General features: G+C 50.2%; 8 protein-coding genes across 8 annotated transcripts; 3 read left to right on the plus strand and 5 right to left on the minus strand.

The window, feature by feature from the left end:
- Positions 1-326: 326 nt before the first annotated feature.
- Positions 327-1103, minus strand: AA0111_g1920 (hypothetical protein; the record flags this gene model as incomplete). The annotated part of the gene is made up of 1 exon (XM_028647634.1): positions 327-1103. One exon carries the CDS (start codon positions 1101-1103, stop codon positions 327-329), a length of 777 nt encoding a protein of 258 aa, XP_028510752.1.
- Positions 1104-1688: 585 nt separating this feature from the next.
- On the plus strand, positions 1689-3029 carry AA0111_g1921 (hypothetical protein; the record flags this gene model as incomplete). The annotated part of the gene is made up of 4 exons (XM_028647635.1): positions 1689-2199; positions 2266-2538; positions 2603-2786; positions 2831-3029. The coding sequence occupies 4 exons, from the start codon at positions 1689-1691 to the stop codon at positions 3027-3029; spliced, it is 1167 nt and encodes a 388-aa protein (XP_028510390.1).
- A 910-nt stretch (positions 3030-3939) lies between these two features.
- On the plus strand, positions 3940-5824 carry AA0111_g1922 (Alcohol oxidase; the record flags this gene model as incomplete). The annotated part of the gene is made up of 2 exons (XM_028647636.1): positions 3940-4000; positions 4053-5824. 2 exons carry the CDS (start codon positions 3940-3942, stop codon positions 5822-5824), a joined length of 1833 nt encoding a protein of 610 aa, XP_028510388.1.
- Positions 5825-6137: 313 nt separating this feature from the next.
- On the minus strand, positions 6138-7845 carry AA0111_g1923 (Thiamine pathway transporter; the record flags this gene model as incomplete). Its single annotated transcript, XM_028647637.1, has 4 exons — positions 6138-6937; positions 6987-7133; positions 7192-7518; positions 7584-7845. 4 exons carry the CDS (start codon positions 7843-7845, stop codon positions 6138-6140), a joined length of 1536 nt encoding a protein of 511 aa, XP_028510389.1.
- Positions 7846-8721: 876 nt separating this feature from the next.
- AA0111_g1924 (hypothetical protein) lies at positions 8722-10683 on the minus strand (the record flags this gene model as incomplete). The annotated part of the gene is made up of 1 exon (XM_028647638.1): positions 8722-10683. One exon carries the CDS (start codon positions 10681-10683, stop codon positions 8722-8724), a length of 1962 nt encoding a protein of 653 aa, XP_028510393.1.
- A 656-nt stretch (positions 10684-11339) lies between these two features.
- Positions 11340-13101, plus strand: AA0111_g1925 (hypothetical protein; the record flags this gene model as incomplete). Its single annotated transcript, XM_028647639.1, has 3 exons — positions 11340-11434; positions 11497-11679; positions 11730-13101. 3 exons carry the CDS (start codon positions 11340-11342, stop codon positions 13099-13101), a joined length of 1650 nt encoding a protein of 549 aa, XP_028510394.1.
- Positions 13102-13145: 44 nt separating this feature from the next.
- Positions 13146-14213, minus strand: AA0111_g1926 (hypothetical protein; the record flags this gene model as incomplete). Its single annotated transcript, XM_028647640.1, has 2 exons — positions 13146-13847; positions 13995-14213. 2 exons carry the CDS (start codon positions 14211-14213, stop codon positions 13146-13148), a joined length of 921 nt encoding a protein of 306 aa, XP_028510391.1.
- A 1977-nt stretch (positions 14214-16190) lies between these two features.
- On the minus strand, positions 16191-17155 carry AA0111_g1927 (hypothetical protein; the record flags this gene model as incomplete). The annotated part of the gene is made up of 4 exons (XM_028647641.1): positions 16191-16294; positions 16361-16486; positions 16551-16681; positions 16737-17155. 4 exons carry the CDS (start codon positions 17153-17155, stop codon positions 16191-16193), a joined length of 780 nt encoding a protein of 259 aa, XP_028510392.1.
- Between the last annotated feature and the right edge of the window lie 330 nt (positions 17156-17485).

Consider the following 17485-nt stretch of genomic DNA (forward strand, 5'->3'; position numbering starts at 1 on the left):
AGCGTGGTCAGAGGATACCGGGTTCCGCTGTTGAACAGACGAATAGCGTAGAGGTCCCTGGAGAATACCGAAGTACACTTGGGTATGGATGCTCGATGGATGGATTGGATAGAGTTGCTGGGGTGAGTTGTGATGTGAGAGAAATGGAGGATGAGGACCAGAAGACGGGATTATATACTCTGGAATCGACGTGCGCGGTGGTTGGATGGTGAGCAGCAGCAGAAAGGTGCTGCTGCTCCATCATTTGTTATGTTTACTGCTATCCTAGACAGACGAGGTAAGAACACAGGCGATCGATGCTAATACTGCGCCAAGAACAGTAAGGACTACTCCCACAGGTGGTACTTGGGGAAGTAACGACGATGAATCCTTGTAGCATAGTCAACCACCGCGGGGCATCTTGTCTTGATTAACTCTCTGCTCTCCGGCCCAGCATCCGCAACGAGCGCGCTGACGGTAAATCCGAACAAAGTGGCGTCGGCTTCAGTGGGCTTGTGGCCTCCAAGTGCCCAGAAGCAGTCGTTATCATCAGCTTGTCTTCGGCTGTCATCGAGCAGACCATTTATACCCTGCCAGATATCCGTGCGGAAACTGCGAACCTCATCATTCGAGAAACGACCGGTACCTTGATCTTGCAGTTTCCTCACAATGCCCCGGTAGGCTAGGTAACCGAGAATGATACGTTGCGGAAAGGGCACCTTGGCCAGGACGTAGTCGCGCATAGTGTAATAATTATCGATCCAGCGTTCGCGAGAATTATAGAAGAAGAGCCTATCTTCGAGCAGGCCTCTGATACCAAGATCATAGGCTATATCTCTGGCGGCTAACGCCGCATTCATATCAGATAGCAGGCCTCTGCTGATGAGCTCTTTCGTAATGAGCGTGGTGTCAGCCAGTATCTCGGAAGGAGCTCCCGGGCATGATAACTCGAGATAGGGGATTTTGCCTTTGGGTCCAGAGATTGGACCGCCCACGCCGTGTTGGTAAGGGCTATTGGCTAGACGCAGGCGGAATTCGAGTTTTGTGACAAAGGGCGACCACGTATAGTGGCCAGGCTTGTTTGCGCCATGTATAGTGATGCTTCGCTCGACACTGGTGTCCATTAGGTAGTTCTATACATTAGACTGATTGACTGATTGAAAAGTTAAGCTGATGTGACGTGAAGGCATGCATGCTGCCAGTAGCACGGCCATATATTGCAGTCCATGTACGATGTCGTGCCTGATTATCGTACATAAGCTTGATAAGCACAATGCTTTCAGATGTGAGCAGAGGCAGGCGACAGGAAGCGAGGTCATGCTGCTTCGAGTTACAACATGGCTGCAGCCAATCACGCGAAGGTCTGACGTAGCGCGTCAGTCCGGCTGTGGGGAAAGGCGCGACTCCAGGTCAGGGTCGACTTCGACTGCATCTGGCGAAAGTGAAGAGCAGCGTACAGCATCGCGTTAGTCATGATGGATTCCTCGACACTAAGGCACGCCCTCTTGTCGCTTTTCTCGCCTCGTTTGCCTTGGACCCTGGCAACGCGCTTGCTGGCTACACAGCAGTCCTGCACAAGCCCACCGCCCGACTAGGCAACCGCTGCAGCTTTACCTGAGCAATCATCTCCCCTCCATTACCGCCCTAAATCATTCCAACATCCACGCAGCTTCATCTTTACTGCCATCACCTGCACCTCAATGTCTACCATGGCCAATGATAAAGCCGCACCCGCCTTCATGGGCCTTCCGCTTGAAGTGCGACACAACATCTTCGAGTACGTAGCTGCCCGTGACGTCAAGCCCAAGAAACTGCTCCGTTACTGGTTTGAGAAGAAGGAGGTCAAGGCACTTGTTGAGCAAGAGGTCACCAACAACCCCAACGGTCCCGCGCCCCAAGTAGTGTATGGTAACGACTACGATGAGTACGAAGACGAGAGCGCCGCAACTGATGAAGACGGCGACGAGAGTGGCGACTCAGAAGAGACTGAGAGCGCGGAACAGGACAGTGAGATCGAAGATGAAGATGAGGACGAGGACGAGGACGAGGACGAGGACGGGGATGACAATGAAGAAGCAGAGCAAGAAGAGGATAGCGAGGGTGAAGACGAAACCGAACTCGAGGAGGGCGACGAAGGTTTCACCGACAGCGACGGCAACACTGCTGCCATAGTCGCCGCCACTCAGCCTCTTCTTCCGGCGCCTGTGGTTCGGCCCCATGGTAAGAAATATTTTTTTGGACAGATTGCATATGAGACACACGCTGATTTCGTACACTATCATCTAGCCAAATGGCGACATATTCCAAACTTCATGCGCCTCACCCAGTGCCCTCCGCCAGTCCAGCTCTTGTTGGTCTCACAGCAGCTGAATAACGAAGCCAAGAACTGGTTCTACGACGTAGCCACCTTACGTATCGATGCTACAGGCAGCTTCGCCCATACGTCATTCTTCGAAGAAGCATTCAGCCAGATGCAGGTATCGCTGTATGAATCGTATGTAAAACACACGCTGACCTGTTGCATTAAAATTAGCACCGACGCAGCGTTCTCCCCCATGGGTTAGTAATGTCCCTGTATGGACTGCAAGTGAAACATGTACTGACTTTATACATCTGCCTGTAGAGAACATCCGCAAGGTTGACATCACCTTCGTTTGGGATTCGACTTGGATCCGCGCGGACACTACTGGGTCTGTCGAAGTCATTTTCCCCGCCCTTCTTCGTCAGCGGTCAAAGTTCGTACACCAGATCCTGCTACAAGCGCCCGATTTGCGGGAGGTCACCATTCACTGGCAAGTAAACTCCACGTGCGATTTGTCTTCGGAAACATCACTGACCTGACATCCCTCAGGCATGACTCTGCCCAAGACGACGAGAGCACTAACCTGATGTTTGACAACCTTGAGCCATTCCATACGCTTCCTGCTACCGTCAAGGTCGTTGAGCACTATATTGTTGCGGATGCAACGCTTAGGAAACGCAGCGTCGCTGGCAAGCGTCGTGTTGAGTTCCAGAACATCCTCGACATGGGTCTCGATCGTCTCTTTTAAAATTCCCTATGGCGTTTTGCATCGTTGTGTGGTGAGACGTCTATATCATCTTCGCGTTTGTAAGACGGGCAGTTGTACGCCGACGTAACCGGGGTTTACCTTCCTCTTCCATGGAGTCTCGCCTAAACAAGCCGGAACTTCGCGTCCTAGTGCCTCAACTACATGCGTGGCATTGCCTTTTGTGAGCACTACACACCAATCTGGGATACCGAGCGCACAAATGCCAGCGGTTCCGCGGTTATGATCGGCCAGCAGCAGGCTTCCACAATTCCAAGTTTCTCAGCCTTCTCGTTTCCACTCATGCTCCGTTCACTGACTTCCATGACTACAATTTTGACGTCGCAGCCAGCAAGCTCAAGTTTATAGCGAATGCGAAGTGCAACTTTTCAACTTGTATTCCCCCATGTCCTGAGTTTGAGATTATTGTTCGCGATTCTCGGACAAGCGCAAATGATCGACCTTGGGTAGGGGCCACAATGCGGGGAAGGACAGCTGATGTGCTATTTGCACTACTATCCTCAATAGCGCAAACACGAAAGGCTGTCGTGAGTGGGTGGCATGGTAGATCATTTAGTTGACGTTGGTGCTAAACAGCTCGTGGCGTCTCCCTAGGCTCTTGTATCACCATCTAGATCGCGGAAAAGGCCCGCTCGCAAAACCGACGCCAAGCCGAAAAGAGCAGAAGATGGGGTAGTGGGGTACTCGTGTTCCTGAAAGGCTTATAGGCATCCAGTAAAGCCACGTGTGATAGGCCTCCAAGGGGCCGAAGTCTAACGTCAAGGGGCAACAGAACACTAAAGGTTTATTTAAACACCCTGTAGGGCCCTCCAGATTCACTCTCTGCAATCGTTCCGTCTCCTGATATTGAGCAATTCTCCAAAGGTTTTTCAAGTCATAAACACCTTCCGTCATGGGTATCTACAACAAACTCGCGGATGACATTGATGAAGTAGATATTATCATAGCCGGAGGTACGATGTTCTTTATGCTCAATCATTCCCTCACTAACTTTCTTTTCCATAGGTGGGACAGCAGGATGCATTATAGCCGGTCGACTCGCTGAAGATGACCCATCTCTTTCTATTCTCGTGATTGAAGGTGGCGCAAACAACAAAGATGTCGCCAGCGTCGTCAACCCCGTCTTCTACCTACAGAACTTGCTACCTACCACGAAGACTGCTCTCTTTTACAAAGGAAATAAGTCTAAGCAACTTGCTGATCGTGAGCCTATCGTGCCATCTGGCGGTACGCTAGGCGGTGGTAGTTCCATCAACTTCATGATGTACACACGAGCACAAAGATCAGACTTTGATAGCTGGAACACACCTGGTTGGTCGGCTGAAGAGATGTGGCCGCATTTAAAAAAGCTAGAAACCTATCATGGGCCAGGAGCCAAAGAGCATCACGGTCACAGTGGGCCCATCCATGTCTCAGACGGAGGCTACCGCGCAAAAGCCGCGGAAGACGACTTCATAAGCGCAGCTGAGAAGGCCGGCTACTCCGAGATCGACGACTTGCAGAACTTGGACAATAACAATGGCATTGCGCGATGGCAACGCTACGTCTCCCCCGAAGGCAAACGTCAGGACACTGCACACACATACCTCCACCCGAAGTTGGAGGATGAACGGTATTCCAACCTTCATGTCCTTGTTGAATCAAAAGTGGTACGCGTACTTTTTGACGACAACAAACGTGCGACTGGCGTTGAATATACACCAAACCCCGAGTTCCAAGCCACCATTGGCTTAAGCATGCACCCTGTCAAGCAGGTTCGCGCCCGCAAGTTGGTTGTCGTTACATGTGGTGCGTGCGGCACGCCGCCTGTCCTCGAAAGATCTGGTGTGGGCGCAAAGGAAGTTCTCGAACGTGCTGGTGTTCCACTCGTGGAGGAATTACCGGGCGTAGGAAAGGACTACCAAGACCATCACCTCCTCCTATACCCGTACAAGACTGCTCTTGCGCCTGATCAAACCATCGATGGTATTTTGAGCGGCCGCGCCGACGTCGCTGAGATGATGAAGAACAAAGATCCCATGCTAGGCTGGAATGGCATTGACATATCTTCCAAGCTTCGCCCTACCGAAGACGAAGTTACATCTCTCGGACCAGAGTTCCAAGAAGCATGGAAACGTGACTTCAAGGATGCGCCCAACCGTCCATTAATGTTGTGTGGTCTAGTATCATGCTTCCTAGGGGATCCAGCGAGCATACCAGCAGGCCAGTACGTCACAGCAGGTAATTACACCGCGTACCCCTACTCGCGAGGACACATGCACATCACTGGTCCCAAACACGACGACGCACTCGACTTCGACGTTGGTTTCTTCAACGACAAGGATGATATTGATCTCAAGAAGCAAATTTGGGCGTACAAGAAGCAGCGTGAGATCTTGCGACGGACGAAGTTCTATCGCGGAGAGCTGGCTGCGGGTCATCCGAAGTTTGCCTCTGATTCCGCTGTTGCAATACAGGAGGATGTCAGTGGTCCTCTGGAGGATGTCAAAGACCTTGTCTACAGCAAAGAAGACGATGCTGCTATTGAACAATGGCTACGTGAGAATGTCAATACCACATGGCACTCTCTCGGCACATGCAAGATGGCACCAAGAGAAAAGGACGGTGTCGTCGATGGATCTCTGAACGTGCATGGTGTCAAGGGCTTGAAGATTGCGGACCTGAGCATTCCTCCAGAGAACGTTGGTGGAAACACTAACAATACGGCACTAGTTATTGGTGAGAAGGCGGCAGATATTATCATCGCCGAATTGAGGGGTGGTGCTGGCACGCCATAGTCTCGAGAGAACCTTTTGATATATATTTAGCGATAATGAAGTTACAAACATTATGCATTTCATAAATCGTGAATCGGATCTTCCTAATCAATCTGGACATATTGTGCCAAAAACAAAAGGCGTTTGGGTTGAGTAGCCTGGCTGCGCTATCAGAACTACCTTAGATGATGTCGAGGACTTTCTAGTACGCGAGAGCCGTTAAACTTTAGTGCGGTACTAGTCATACGAAGCAGACAACCTTGAATAGAACAATCATATATGTCTTACGAGATGAAGTGTCAAATTTCGAGATGCTACGTACATAGGCGTTGTCCTATAACTTGTACCTGAACCGTCTATTCTCGCGATCTGTCAAATCGAGGAATTCCTCATTCTCCACGTGTCTACCGTCATCCTCCTTGTCTCTCTTCTTGTTCTCCCACATGTAATACGCTCTCAGTACCAATGCCATAGCCGCAGCGAACGCACAAGTAACAACGATAGTAATCTTTGCTGGTACAAAATCTGGTGCGTCGTCTTGCCGGAAGGTCAGTGGGCCGATGATATTTCCCAGACAGAATGACATAAGCAATATGGCGTTCATGGTGACCTTCTTTGTGTGACCGGCAATATTGGCTGAGACCCAGGAGTAGAGGAGCGGTAAGCTGGCGCCAATGCAGTTGGTAAGGTAGTTTCCAATGAGTTTTCCGGCTTTAGATTCTCCCGGGAGGAAGGCCATGAGGCATCCACCGAGCGCGCCGGGTACCAGCAAAGAAACGACGTTTAGTGCGCGTTGGTTAAAGCGGCCGGCGAGATATGTGGCGATGAGAATTGAGATGATACTAACAGCACCGGATGGCAACTGCAGTAATGCTGTGGTCTTGGGGTTGAAGCCAAATGACTTGATGAGCGTGGCTTGGTAGGAAGACACTGCACCGTTAGGTACATTAGACGATATCGTGATGATCGATAGCATCCACGTCTGCGGGTCTTTGAAACAATCGATGACTTGGTGGAACTTGAAGTGCGTGTTCTCTATACCAGTTTGGTTCTCGCGAAGACGTTCGATAGCCCATACCTTCTCCGCTGGGGTGAGGCGGGAACTCATGGGGTTATCGGGAAGTAACAACACCACTGTGTGAATTAGTGTTGTATCAATGTCGAAAATGAGGAGCTCACATACCAGTGATACCAACAGTAACAGTGATTAGACCTACTACGAGAAACATGATCTGCCAACTAGTAAAGGTGTCACTGTCGTAGTGCTGGAACCCGAAACTGATCAAGCTTCCGATCATTGTTCCTGTCCCGACACCGAGGTACCAGATGCCTAGAGAAGACAAAATCAGTATATACCTTTACATGCATCTCGTACACGTGCAACTTACCGGTGCGGAGAGGTTGTTCATTCTTTTTGTACCACATGGAAGTTATTAAGATTAGACTGGGGGCAACAGCCGATTCGAAGCAGCCTAACAGAACGCGCGTAGCTACTAGAGCGCCATAGTTCTTGCACACACATGTGAGTGCAGTGACGAGACCCCAGAGAATGACGGCTGCGCCAAGGTATTTTGCTGTAGGGAGGCGCTGCATGCCGTAGCCATGTGGGAATTCGAGTGCGAGATATGATACATAGAAGAAGAGTGCGAGATTCGAAAACTGCGACGTGCTTATGTTTGCATCCTCGTATAGACCCATCACCGCAGCGTAGTTTACTAGTGGGAACCCGTCAGTACGTTTGATTGAACACAGACGACGCAAGATTGTAGAGCTAACATACCAAGTGTTTTGTCCAAATACTGTAAACAGTAGCAGCACCACATCAACGGCATGATCATCCAGTCAATCTTTCGCACAAGCCTCCGCTCATCCTCAGGCGTGAGAACTCCCACATCGTGTGCCGATTTGAGGAACTTAAGCGCTTCGTCACCGTTCTTGGATGGCTCCTCGACCACACCAATTTCAATGTCTGAATGCGGTGGCGATGGAGAAGTGTTGCCAGACTTCGATTCGTGAACTACCTCTTTCTCCAGAACGCTCATTTTGCCGGGTCGGGAACAAAGATGGATAGTAGAAGTTTCCTGGACCGCCGGCTATGTATAACGCGAGGCAATATGATATATACCACCGTTCTAAAGCCTTACCATTCCGGCATTTGTATTGCCGTGTCACCTCTCACACGCATGCCGACCTCGCAGCCGGCATGTAGCATTACCTATCGAGGCATATTTATCGAAGATCACTCCCACTTTGTTAACTCGAGCCAAACATCGTTCTTCCGACCAGCATCCCTTATCATGACCCCTGTCTGGGCAACCCGATGAACGCGCCAAAGACCCCAGATCTGTGACCTTCATCGAAGCGGGCATAGTGAGATCTTTCTTTCCGAAGAACAGCCAAGAGTGCAGTGTGCGATAGCAGATTGATAATGTGTAGACATGATGATGTCAGTGGAGATAGGAATGTGGTTGATAACGTTGTCCATTCGCTTGCCGGGCGCTAGGTGGGGTTAGGAAGGTGGTGTGTTGGACCCTGAGGAGGGGTAGTCAACGTTGTGGGCAACTGTATGCTTAGTAACTGCAAAAGGTAATGAAGAATGCTCGGAAATACGCACTGTCGACCGGGATGCTATGCAAGAACGTGTTTACCTTGATCGCTTTCCCCATTGTTGAACTTCTACGGCCCATCATGGCCGGCATAGAAGACATAACGCATCTTTGGGTCACGAGAGTCAATAATTGTTTTCACGACTAAAACATTTCCGTATGAAACCCTGCCTTGGAAATTGCCACCAACACTGAATAATAGAGTTATGACTAAGGGTAGCATCTGCAAGTGATGCTGTACGATCAAAAGTTTGGGTATCGATTTTCCCTCGACAATCTATTGCCATATCCAAACGCCAAGTGAACAGACGATTAGACAAGGACACTATCCAGCAACCCTTCGATCCAACCCTCCCAACTTCCCCTCTTTAGACCTGCTACCCCCTTCACCACGTGGCCCTCGTTCTTATCAACTTCTTTTTGTAACCCTTCTTTCGCACCTTCGCCCTGCGCTTCCCACCACTCTGCCTCGGCCCTATCTTTCGCTCTCTTGACAACTCTCTCCTCATCCTCGACACGGTACAGATCACATTTGTTGCACTCACCGCAAGGCTGCCCAGGTCTCTCACGAAAATGTCCGCAAAAGTGTTGATATCCCTCATTCGCAAGACCTTGTCGGCAGATGTAGCACATGCTATACCCGCACAGACAGACAAGCTTGTTACAGCCTTCAGACTTGACGAAGCCTAGGTTGCACTGAGGACAGGTGCGTTTTACGGCGTCTGTGGTAGCGCGTTCGAGTGTGAGACGAAGAGATGTGAGCTGGGAGGAAAAACATGTGTGAGGGTCGTGCCAGGGAAGGCTACACGAGAGGCAGGATGCACGGCCGCAGCTCGGAGAGAGACATTGAAATCGAAGACCACGACGCTTTAGGTGGACACGTCTAAGGGCGGATCGGAAGGGTGCGATGACAGGCAAGCGAAATGTAATGGTGACGAAGGTATAGATGAGTATGAGGGCGAAAAGAATAGCCCGTGTAGCTTGGAAACAGAGCAATTCAAATAAGGGGACGGATGCTAAGGACGCAAGTACAAGTGGGCGAGGTTTGAAACGGAGGCTGGCGAAGAGATTGGTATCTGGAAGAGCAAGGTCATCCAACTCAGCGTACGAGCAGAAAGGACATTGCACAAGTGGAAGCTGAGATCTCGTAAGCGCATCGCTAGCGAAGCGCTCGTTGAGTTTGGTGAGGTTATCCTTTCCATCTTGCTCTTCCAAGAGCGCGCGTCTGACAAAGCTGAGGGGAATGCAGCCATGGCACTCTTCGGATCCACTTGTCATGGGCGCTATGCATTTCAGGGTACACAGATCAGTGTTGATGTTGCGCGCCCAGCCCTGATCGTAGAGTGCAGCGTTGATGGCATGTCTTATGCAACGGAAGCAGATGTAGTGGCCGTCGATGTCACATGTCGACATTTGCTGGAGCGTATTGGGAATAAAGCAGCATTCGCAATCGTACATCTCGCCCTCTCGCTCAGCCTCCTCTTCGTTCCATTGCATGGCCAAGTCGAAATCCTGCCGTAATTGCGCTTTCTGGTGCTTCTCATGTTCCGGCACTATGAGAGCATTATAAAGCTCCTGGTTCAATTCGTCGCTCCTTGTCTTTACAAGAAGTGGCATGGGTGGGCGGTTCAGCCTCTCGTCGGCGGGAGTCCATATGACCAACGGATGGTCATTCGCGGTCGGCGCCTTCCGTCGCATTAAAAAGTTGGTAATACTGGACCTCCAACTCCTAGTCGAAAGTTCCAGCAGCGTGGGTCGTGCATGTGTATAGCTGTAATTATACTCGGCTAGGACAGCCTTGATAGTCGAGTGGCTCAGGCCTTTGAATTCCTGGTATAGTGCTTCTTTGGCAGCGTCCTTGTATCTTCGTGACCGGAACTTGTCTTCTACCGCAAGCGGTATGCCTCGGGTGTCCTTTGGAGCATCTTCTTTCCGATATTTGTATTTTTGCGCCGTCTCCCGCTGCTCTTCCTGCTCGGCTGGCATCCTGTACCGCCCTCGCACATATTTGTCGCCATGCTTCAGAAGAGTTTCGGTAACTACCTGTAGCCTGCTCTCTTCACTAAAGGTAGACAGCATCTCTCGAAAGACCTCAGGTTGGATGTCTGGGAAGATGTCCGTGAGCGCTTGCAGGGCGGCATTGAGGTCGCGAAGATCAGGCTCATCGAGGCCATGGCTATCGATCGAAGGCGGAGGCTGGATCGCGGGCTGCGTGTTTGTGGAGGCGCGTCGCAACTTAGGCGGCCGCACAAGGGAGGCGAAGACGGTCGACATTGGATAGGGAGCGCCTAACGCTGCGGCGAAGGATGTTTGCCAAGCATATGAAAACGGGCAGCGAAGAGACGTGTGTGGAAATTAACTAGACATTACAAGTACTATGGGAGGGCAAGAAGTGTAAAAGTAAAGCATGAAGCCGTCGGGTGGTCGTATGCAACCCGGGGAGTTGAAGGATGCTTCTAAGCCGAGAGACATGACGCGTAACCGCCGTATCAGTCCAGGCCCTGCTAATCATCATCGCCTGCGCACGTGAGACCTGCATCTCTCATCACGAACACCACTGGTACACTCTCCCACTAGGTTTCGTCGCCTCCAGTGAAATTTGGTTGCATATTCCACATGTGCATTGGTTCGCTGACACGCAAGTCGAACTGTGCTTCCGACGTGTGGGCTAATCTTGGTTTTCCCATGTTTGGATCCGACATGCTACGTGCGCCTTCTTCACTTTCACTCAGCCAATCCGAATAGTCTTGGCAATCTACATGTCAGGCTGTACAAGCATTGCCTGATATTGTTGGCTCAACTGATATGCGCATCAACTGCATGCCCCGCTCTTCTATGCTCTTCAGCTGCCGCATAAGCTCGTGACAGGACAACGAACAACCCAGAACATGTCGCAGCCTCTGCTTCAGCAACATGTTGCCAGATCAAACATGGACGATGCTACCAGAACACCAGGAAAATCCAAGAACGCGAAGTCAGTTCCCGAGGTTACCGCAACGAAGAAAAGCCGGCGTAACGGTACGCGGTAGGTATTGCGTCGACGGCGACAATTGTGTATATGTGTACGGATATCTAATAAGAATCCAGCCATCGTGATGATAAGAAAGCAGCAGCAGCGATCCCTGTAGCATCAAGCGTATTGAGCATAAACCATCAAGCCAATATGCTGGGTGCGAATAACGTGCCTCGGCCTGTAACAGCAGAACCTGTTGTTTCTAACAGTGACAATGCTCTCCAGCCGAAGAAACGTAAGCCGCGTTCCACACAGGCGTAAGTAGACATTACCATACTCCATGAACTCAAGCTGACTTCACTCGTAGCGCACAGGCAAGAAGAGAAGCAGGAACTGCAACCGTAAAGACCCCTTCGATAGAGACGACACCACTGACGACATCGCCATTGGTAACATCGTCAGTCAAGTCAGCACTTCCGCAATCGACTCAAGGCGAAGAAGTCTCGCCGAATTCAACGTCAACCCAACGAACACGTCCCTTACCTAAGGCGCCTTCTTGGAAAACATCATGGATGTTTCGGGACACTACCGGGTCGCCTCTGCGAACAATAGAAGCAAAATCGTTGGAGCCAGACAGTATCCAGGTATCTTCCGAGGGTGGCTTCGAGACCTTGTGCAGTTATAATTGGCAGAACGATGGAGCAATCTACGTTCCTGGCGCGCCTCCCAGATGGAGCCCTCCTGCTTTACCGACCACTCTGACTCAGGATATCGGGCGACAATTCATCGATCAAAACGCTTCTCGCGTGCCCAAGTTTCCTTTTGAGCCTGCCTTCGCCGCCCTTGCTGTTATGAAACCGAATGCCCTACTAGATGAAGTCGACATCATTGTCAACCGCAACAGTTTGCGCAAACTTCTCGACTTCTCAGCTGGGAAGAAGCTGGATGCGTTCTGTATGGGTTTACATATGATCGACAAAACACTTGTAATCAGTCGCAAAGAGAGGAATGCTCAGCAAATGATCCACGGCGCATCCAACGCAGGCTATGGACATAATTTCGAGAAGACGTTTACAAAGCCTGATCATGGGATGGGAAACTCCAGTAGTCATCATAGGGTCATCCGGTACCACATTGGCCCTCTGAACTGTGTCGTTCGATTCGAAGTTGACGCATATTATGAAGATCCGGACACCACCCATAGTCCAGAGCCTACACGTCCTTCCAAAGAATCCGTTGACACTATTACCGCTGCTATGGCGCAATTGGACATGGCAACCCTGCCGCCAACCCAATCCAAGAGTAGGAAAGCTCCTGCCGATAAGTCTACTAGAGTTGTCGAGAAAGGGGTTTCCGTCGATCCTTCGAAGCTTGCTGAAATTAAAGCTAAAAAGTTCGCACGTCTTAATGAAGCACTACCGCAGCTTTGGTTTGGCCGCACGCCCTATTTCATGAATGGCAACCATAACAAAGGCGAGGTACACTCAATTAGCATCAGCCATGCTAAGTCTGGTTTCCCCCGATGGGAGGAGGCCAATCAAGATAGGTTGCGCAAGATGGTGAGTTTGCTTGCGGAATTGCGGGATGCCGTCGCCCTTGTACAAGGGAAAGCAGCGGTATTAGTGTATGACGACAAAGGTGGGCCATTGAAGGTTTATGCGATGAAGAACAATCAGGGTGTGCTGCCTAGTGGGATTATCGCGAAGCATTGGGGTAACAGCGGAGAGAATCCCCAGTGAGCGGATTCTACATGTTGGCATGTCTGGTCACGGTATTTATAACCTTACTCGTTGAAACAAAGCAAACAAGTACGACACATAACACGATCAGTACCGAATACCCTATACTGGGATAACAGATAGTCACTGATCTGGGCTGGCACGCCAGTAGGCGCTTCTTGCACCCACTCCCACGTAACTTGAATCCTTCCGTTGCCCAGCCCATCCCGATGCTTAGAATATATATCCGGCTGAATATCCAGATCCGACACGTTACACCCTTCGCAACGATCTCTCACCACAAATTCCTGTTCCACAAGCCTTTCTCCGCTCTCGTCGCCTATCCATGCTCTGATTCCTTGGTTACACAGCGCACTTGAGCTCCGATCAATAGAATCCCCGAGTTTCCCATCCGGGTTCACCCCATCTGACTTCCATCTCTCTTCCAAAGATGACCCTCCGATCTCTCGTCCCATGTCAAACAGCTCCCAGCTTATTGCGACAGCGAGCTCATTTGACGTCATGCTGGAGGATCCGCATGCTCCTAGACCAGGGTTGAAGTAAGTCAACTGTCCAATTTGGGGGTCCGCAGAGACAATGTTGGGAGCTACGTAGCCTGTAGGAATGGGGAAAGGGAAGAGATTAGACCAGTCTTTGGCCAGATGCGGACCTGTATAGACTGGTGGTGTTCCGGCCGCATTGCTGGGCATAGTACGCAGGCTGGTGTAACTGGCGGCTTGACTACTGTAGGTAAGCATGGAAATGGTCTATCCTGAGGGTGGGGTTAGAGAGGGGTGTTCAGGCAGAACTCCGATTTTAGAACCGGGTGTTACAGTTGCTGAGGTTGGCGGGACTCCAGGTTTCAGTGGGCTAGGTGAGACGGAGACTGGGTATAACATACTGGTGGAACTTACGAGTAAGGTTCTAACGGACGTAGAAACTGGTGCGGTCGGGGAGATAGCAGAACCAGGATTTGTATTTGCCAAGGCGTTCTGTTGCAGCGAGATGCTTGGGATTGAGGAGACAGTCCCGCTACTGGATGTTTTAGATTTGGCAGCTGTACATATAGTGGGCTTTCCACTAGATGTTGGTGGTACACTGCTAGGAAGTCTCACCAAGGGTCCCCCACTCATTGTGCCAATAGCCAAATCTAGTGGGGAACGTGATCGGGAAGGCAATTGACGACGCTCGTGAGTTTTCGAGGGTAATGCGGAAGTTGATTCACCCGTTCCTATTCAATGCAAAGCTTGTCGACGAGCGGCGGCATTGCTACTCACTATACCAATAAGCTGTGCTATAGTACCAGCATTGTTATTTTGAGCGGGATGTGTTGTGGTTGTAGTCGGACGTACTGTGATAGAAGGAACTAGATGTCGAGTCTGCTGCGTTTCGTATTCGTATTCGCTGATCAAGGGTAAGAAGCGTCGGAGGTTGTGTAGGTTCTTCCATGCAAGTGGTGCTACTAGCCGTCTCGCTATCGCACTGGAGGAAGCTGAGATAACAGTAGTATCTTCCCGTAGGGTTTCGACAGCTGGAGATGTAGTAGGCGAAGGCGTCATGTCTGGACTGAGCGTCGAGTCTACGGTGGCAGATGACGTTATCGTACTTGGAAAGTTCATCTCATAGGAAAGTACAGAAGTCAACAAACTAGCAGTACAAATAACTGTATTTGTCATACAATCTGAACCAGCTTTCGTTGGTTTGGGTTCTAGCAGCTGTGAGGAAGCAAAGTTGCTCCTAGCACTTGACACCACTGGCTCAGATGCCCGAAGGGTACTCGTAATCGTAGTTGTTAAGGTTGTGGTTGTAGTAGTTGTAGTATCTTCGCAGTCCCCTGAGTCTTCCCTTCGATCCAAATCCGAGTGTAGAGTCAAAATATCACCAGGGGGAGCATCCTCATGTCGAACTCGGTAGCCACTCCGTCGGGCAAGGTTACCATCTATATCCGCAGTTTGCAAGAAGGAGGAGATTTGTAGAGAACTGCTGGCGCTCGAACGTGATGGCCGTACTGAACTGGGCTTAAGTGTGGATGTAGGAGTAGGACTTGGGATAGGAGTTTCGCTAGTCTCGAGAAAAGATGTCAAAAGTATGACGCTTACTGAGTTGCTCTCCAATTGTGGCTCGATACTTGTGGCTCTCCTCAGGGCTGACGATTCCATTGATGGCAACACTGACGATAAATTAAGCGTTTTGCTTGCCCTCATCCCCTTGACCTCTTTCTCTAGGCTAGCGGACTTTGCATGACTCAACGCTGCCAGGATACCAACAACTAGGGTTAGAATAGTCAACCAGCATAGCGTACAATACCATGTGGAGTCTCGTTTGAAATCGGAGACCTTTTGCTTGTGAGACTTCTCATTCATTTCTCTAGACCCTTCTAGCGCCGAAGATTTGAGTGGTACTTCGATAACCCCTAATCCAGCAGAGTTGTCTTTTGTTTCACTTGCGGCTGTACGTGGTAAAGTGTTGTAGGAACCTTGTTTGAAAGCGCTGAAGGAGTCTTTGCATAGATCCTTGTCGCCAAAGACTAACTCAGAATATGCAGAGCTGACGTATTTACTACGCTTTTTGTCTGTTTTATCCTCGACTTTTTCCAGCGCTACTGTGCTGTGGTAGACCATTACCGATATGCCTGTCTTGATCGAATGTCTTACCTTCAGAGAAATTGAGAGGCAATATGTTGGGATATAATGTCTCAGGAGTACTCGGTAGCTCCTATTCGAACTTTGAGGCCGGAGCTGGAAACTCAGCGGAGATAGGTGAGGTAGATTCATTGACTGGGATGGGATTGCTTATGGCGTAGCGTCGCCCACCTGCAGAAGACTTGAAAGAACGTTCTCTCTGCAGCTTCGTAGGCATAGATATACGCGCAGTACGGCATAAGCCACTGTGGTGTTCTGATTAATATGACTTGTTGGGGCGAAGGAAGTCACTATCAACGTAAATGGATGTAAGTATCAAGCAAAGAGCAGAAGAAGAGTAAAGTCTCAGTGAAATTGGAGAGCAATATATATGCCGCATGAATTGGTGAGTACCATGTAATGTCGTAACGTGTCACAGTCGACTCAACCCTGAGTCACGACCATGTCCAGACAGAGAAGTCACGACGCTCACGCCCAGGACCACTCCACGTTGACCCTGCCCTTGTCTTTATCAGCCAACTTGGCGAACATGGCGGGACTGACGTCGATATTGTTACGATCACACCCAACGCCTGTATTGAATCAGCAACAGTAGTATGATGTGGTGTGAGATAGATTATGCCATCTGGAGTACTTACACCTGTCGACGATGGTGACCATAATGCTGGCGTCCTTGCCGGTCCTCTCATCAATGCGATGAGCTCGGATCTTCTTGCCACATAGCGGATTGGTGTTTGGGTTAGGGCCGACCTGATTCTCGTCCCCTGGTTTTGAGATGCCATGTCAGTGTATGTCTTGTAGATATGTTGAGAAAAAGTCAGTGCTTACAGATGACGTGTGAGATGGCCATGACAGCGTCTCCGTCACCATGGTTAGTACCACAAGCACCAAGCGCAGGGTTGTAGAAGGTCATTTCGCCGGTGGTCTGGGCTCCCTTGGGTGGGGGAAGAGCATTGTTGCTACGGAGCTGGTTAGTGGAGGCTGTAGAAGATAGGTAGAGCATCAACAACGTACTTGGAGCCGATAGACAAGCCTGCTGCAAGACCGATGATGAGAGCAAGAACGGAAGCAAATGTGATGCCGATCATGATGAGTAGCGTACGGCGGTTAATGTAGTTGTTGAAGTATCTTTGGTGTGGTGGCAGAAAGTTGTTGAAGTGACGAGAGAGTGTCGAGCCAAAAGTACTTGTTTTTATACCAGCAAAGATACCACATCCAAGTCCATACCGCCTTCCTGAGTAAACGGGCTTATCGTCAGGTGAAGGAACTTCACGTGGGAGGGTGGTGACCGTGTTGGCATCTTTCGTTTGTTGACCAGGAGGTGAAGGTGCTGCCCACTGCGACTCGAATGTAGCAGTCGAATGATCCGAATCATTGAAGTATGCCTGTGCCGGCTCTGGAAGCGGTTTCCGTGGTATCACTGGGTTGTTCATGATTGTATCTCAAAGCGCGTAGCGTACATATAATCCAACGTGGTGATTGGGGGTATCTCAAAGCAAGCAAACGTCATAACATATTAAGGCAATCGTCGTCGGAAACGAGTGTACGCCTAGGCAATGGCCGGCATTGACAAGATGAAAGAAGGGTTCAGGCGGAGTGTGGAGAAGACGGGTGCGAACTTGTGGGTCGCAAGGTGAATGACAACAAGGGGTAAGGGCGGTTGCATCTAGCCCTTTCGGAGATTCACGATTCGCCGAGGCTCGTCCGAAACCGTCGACTTCACATCAACTTGACAGAACATTGCGCATAACGAGGGTCCAATT

The sequence above is a fragment of the Alternaria arborescens genome (genome assembly GCF_004154835.1).
Source record: "Alternaria arborescens strain FERA 675 chromosome Unknown contig_3, whole genome shotgun sequence".
NCBI lineage: Eukaryota > Fungi > Ascomycota > Dothideomycetes > Pleosporales > Pleosporaceae > Alternaria > Alternaria arborescens.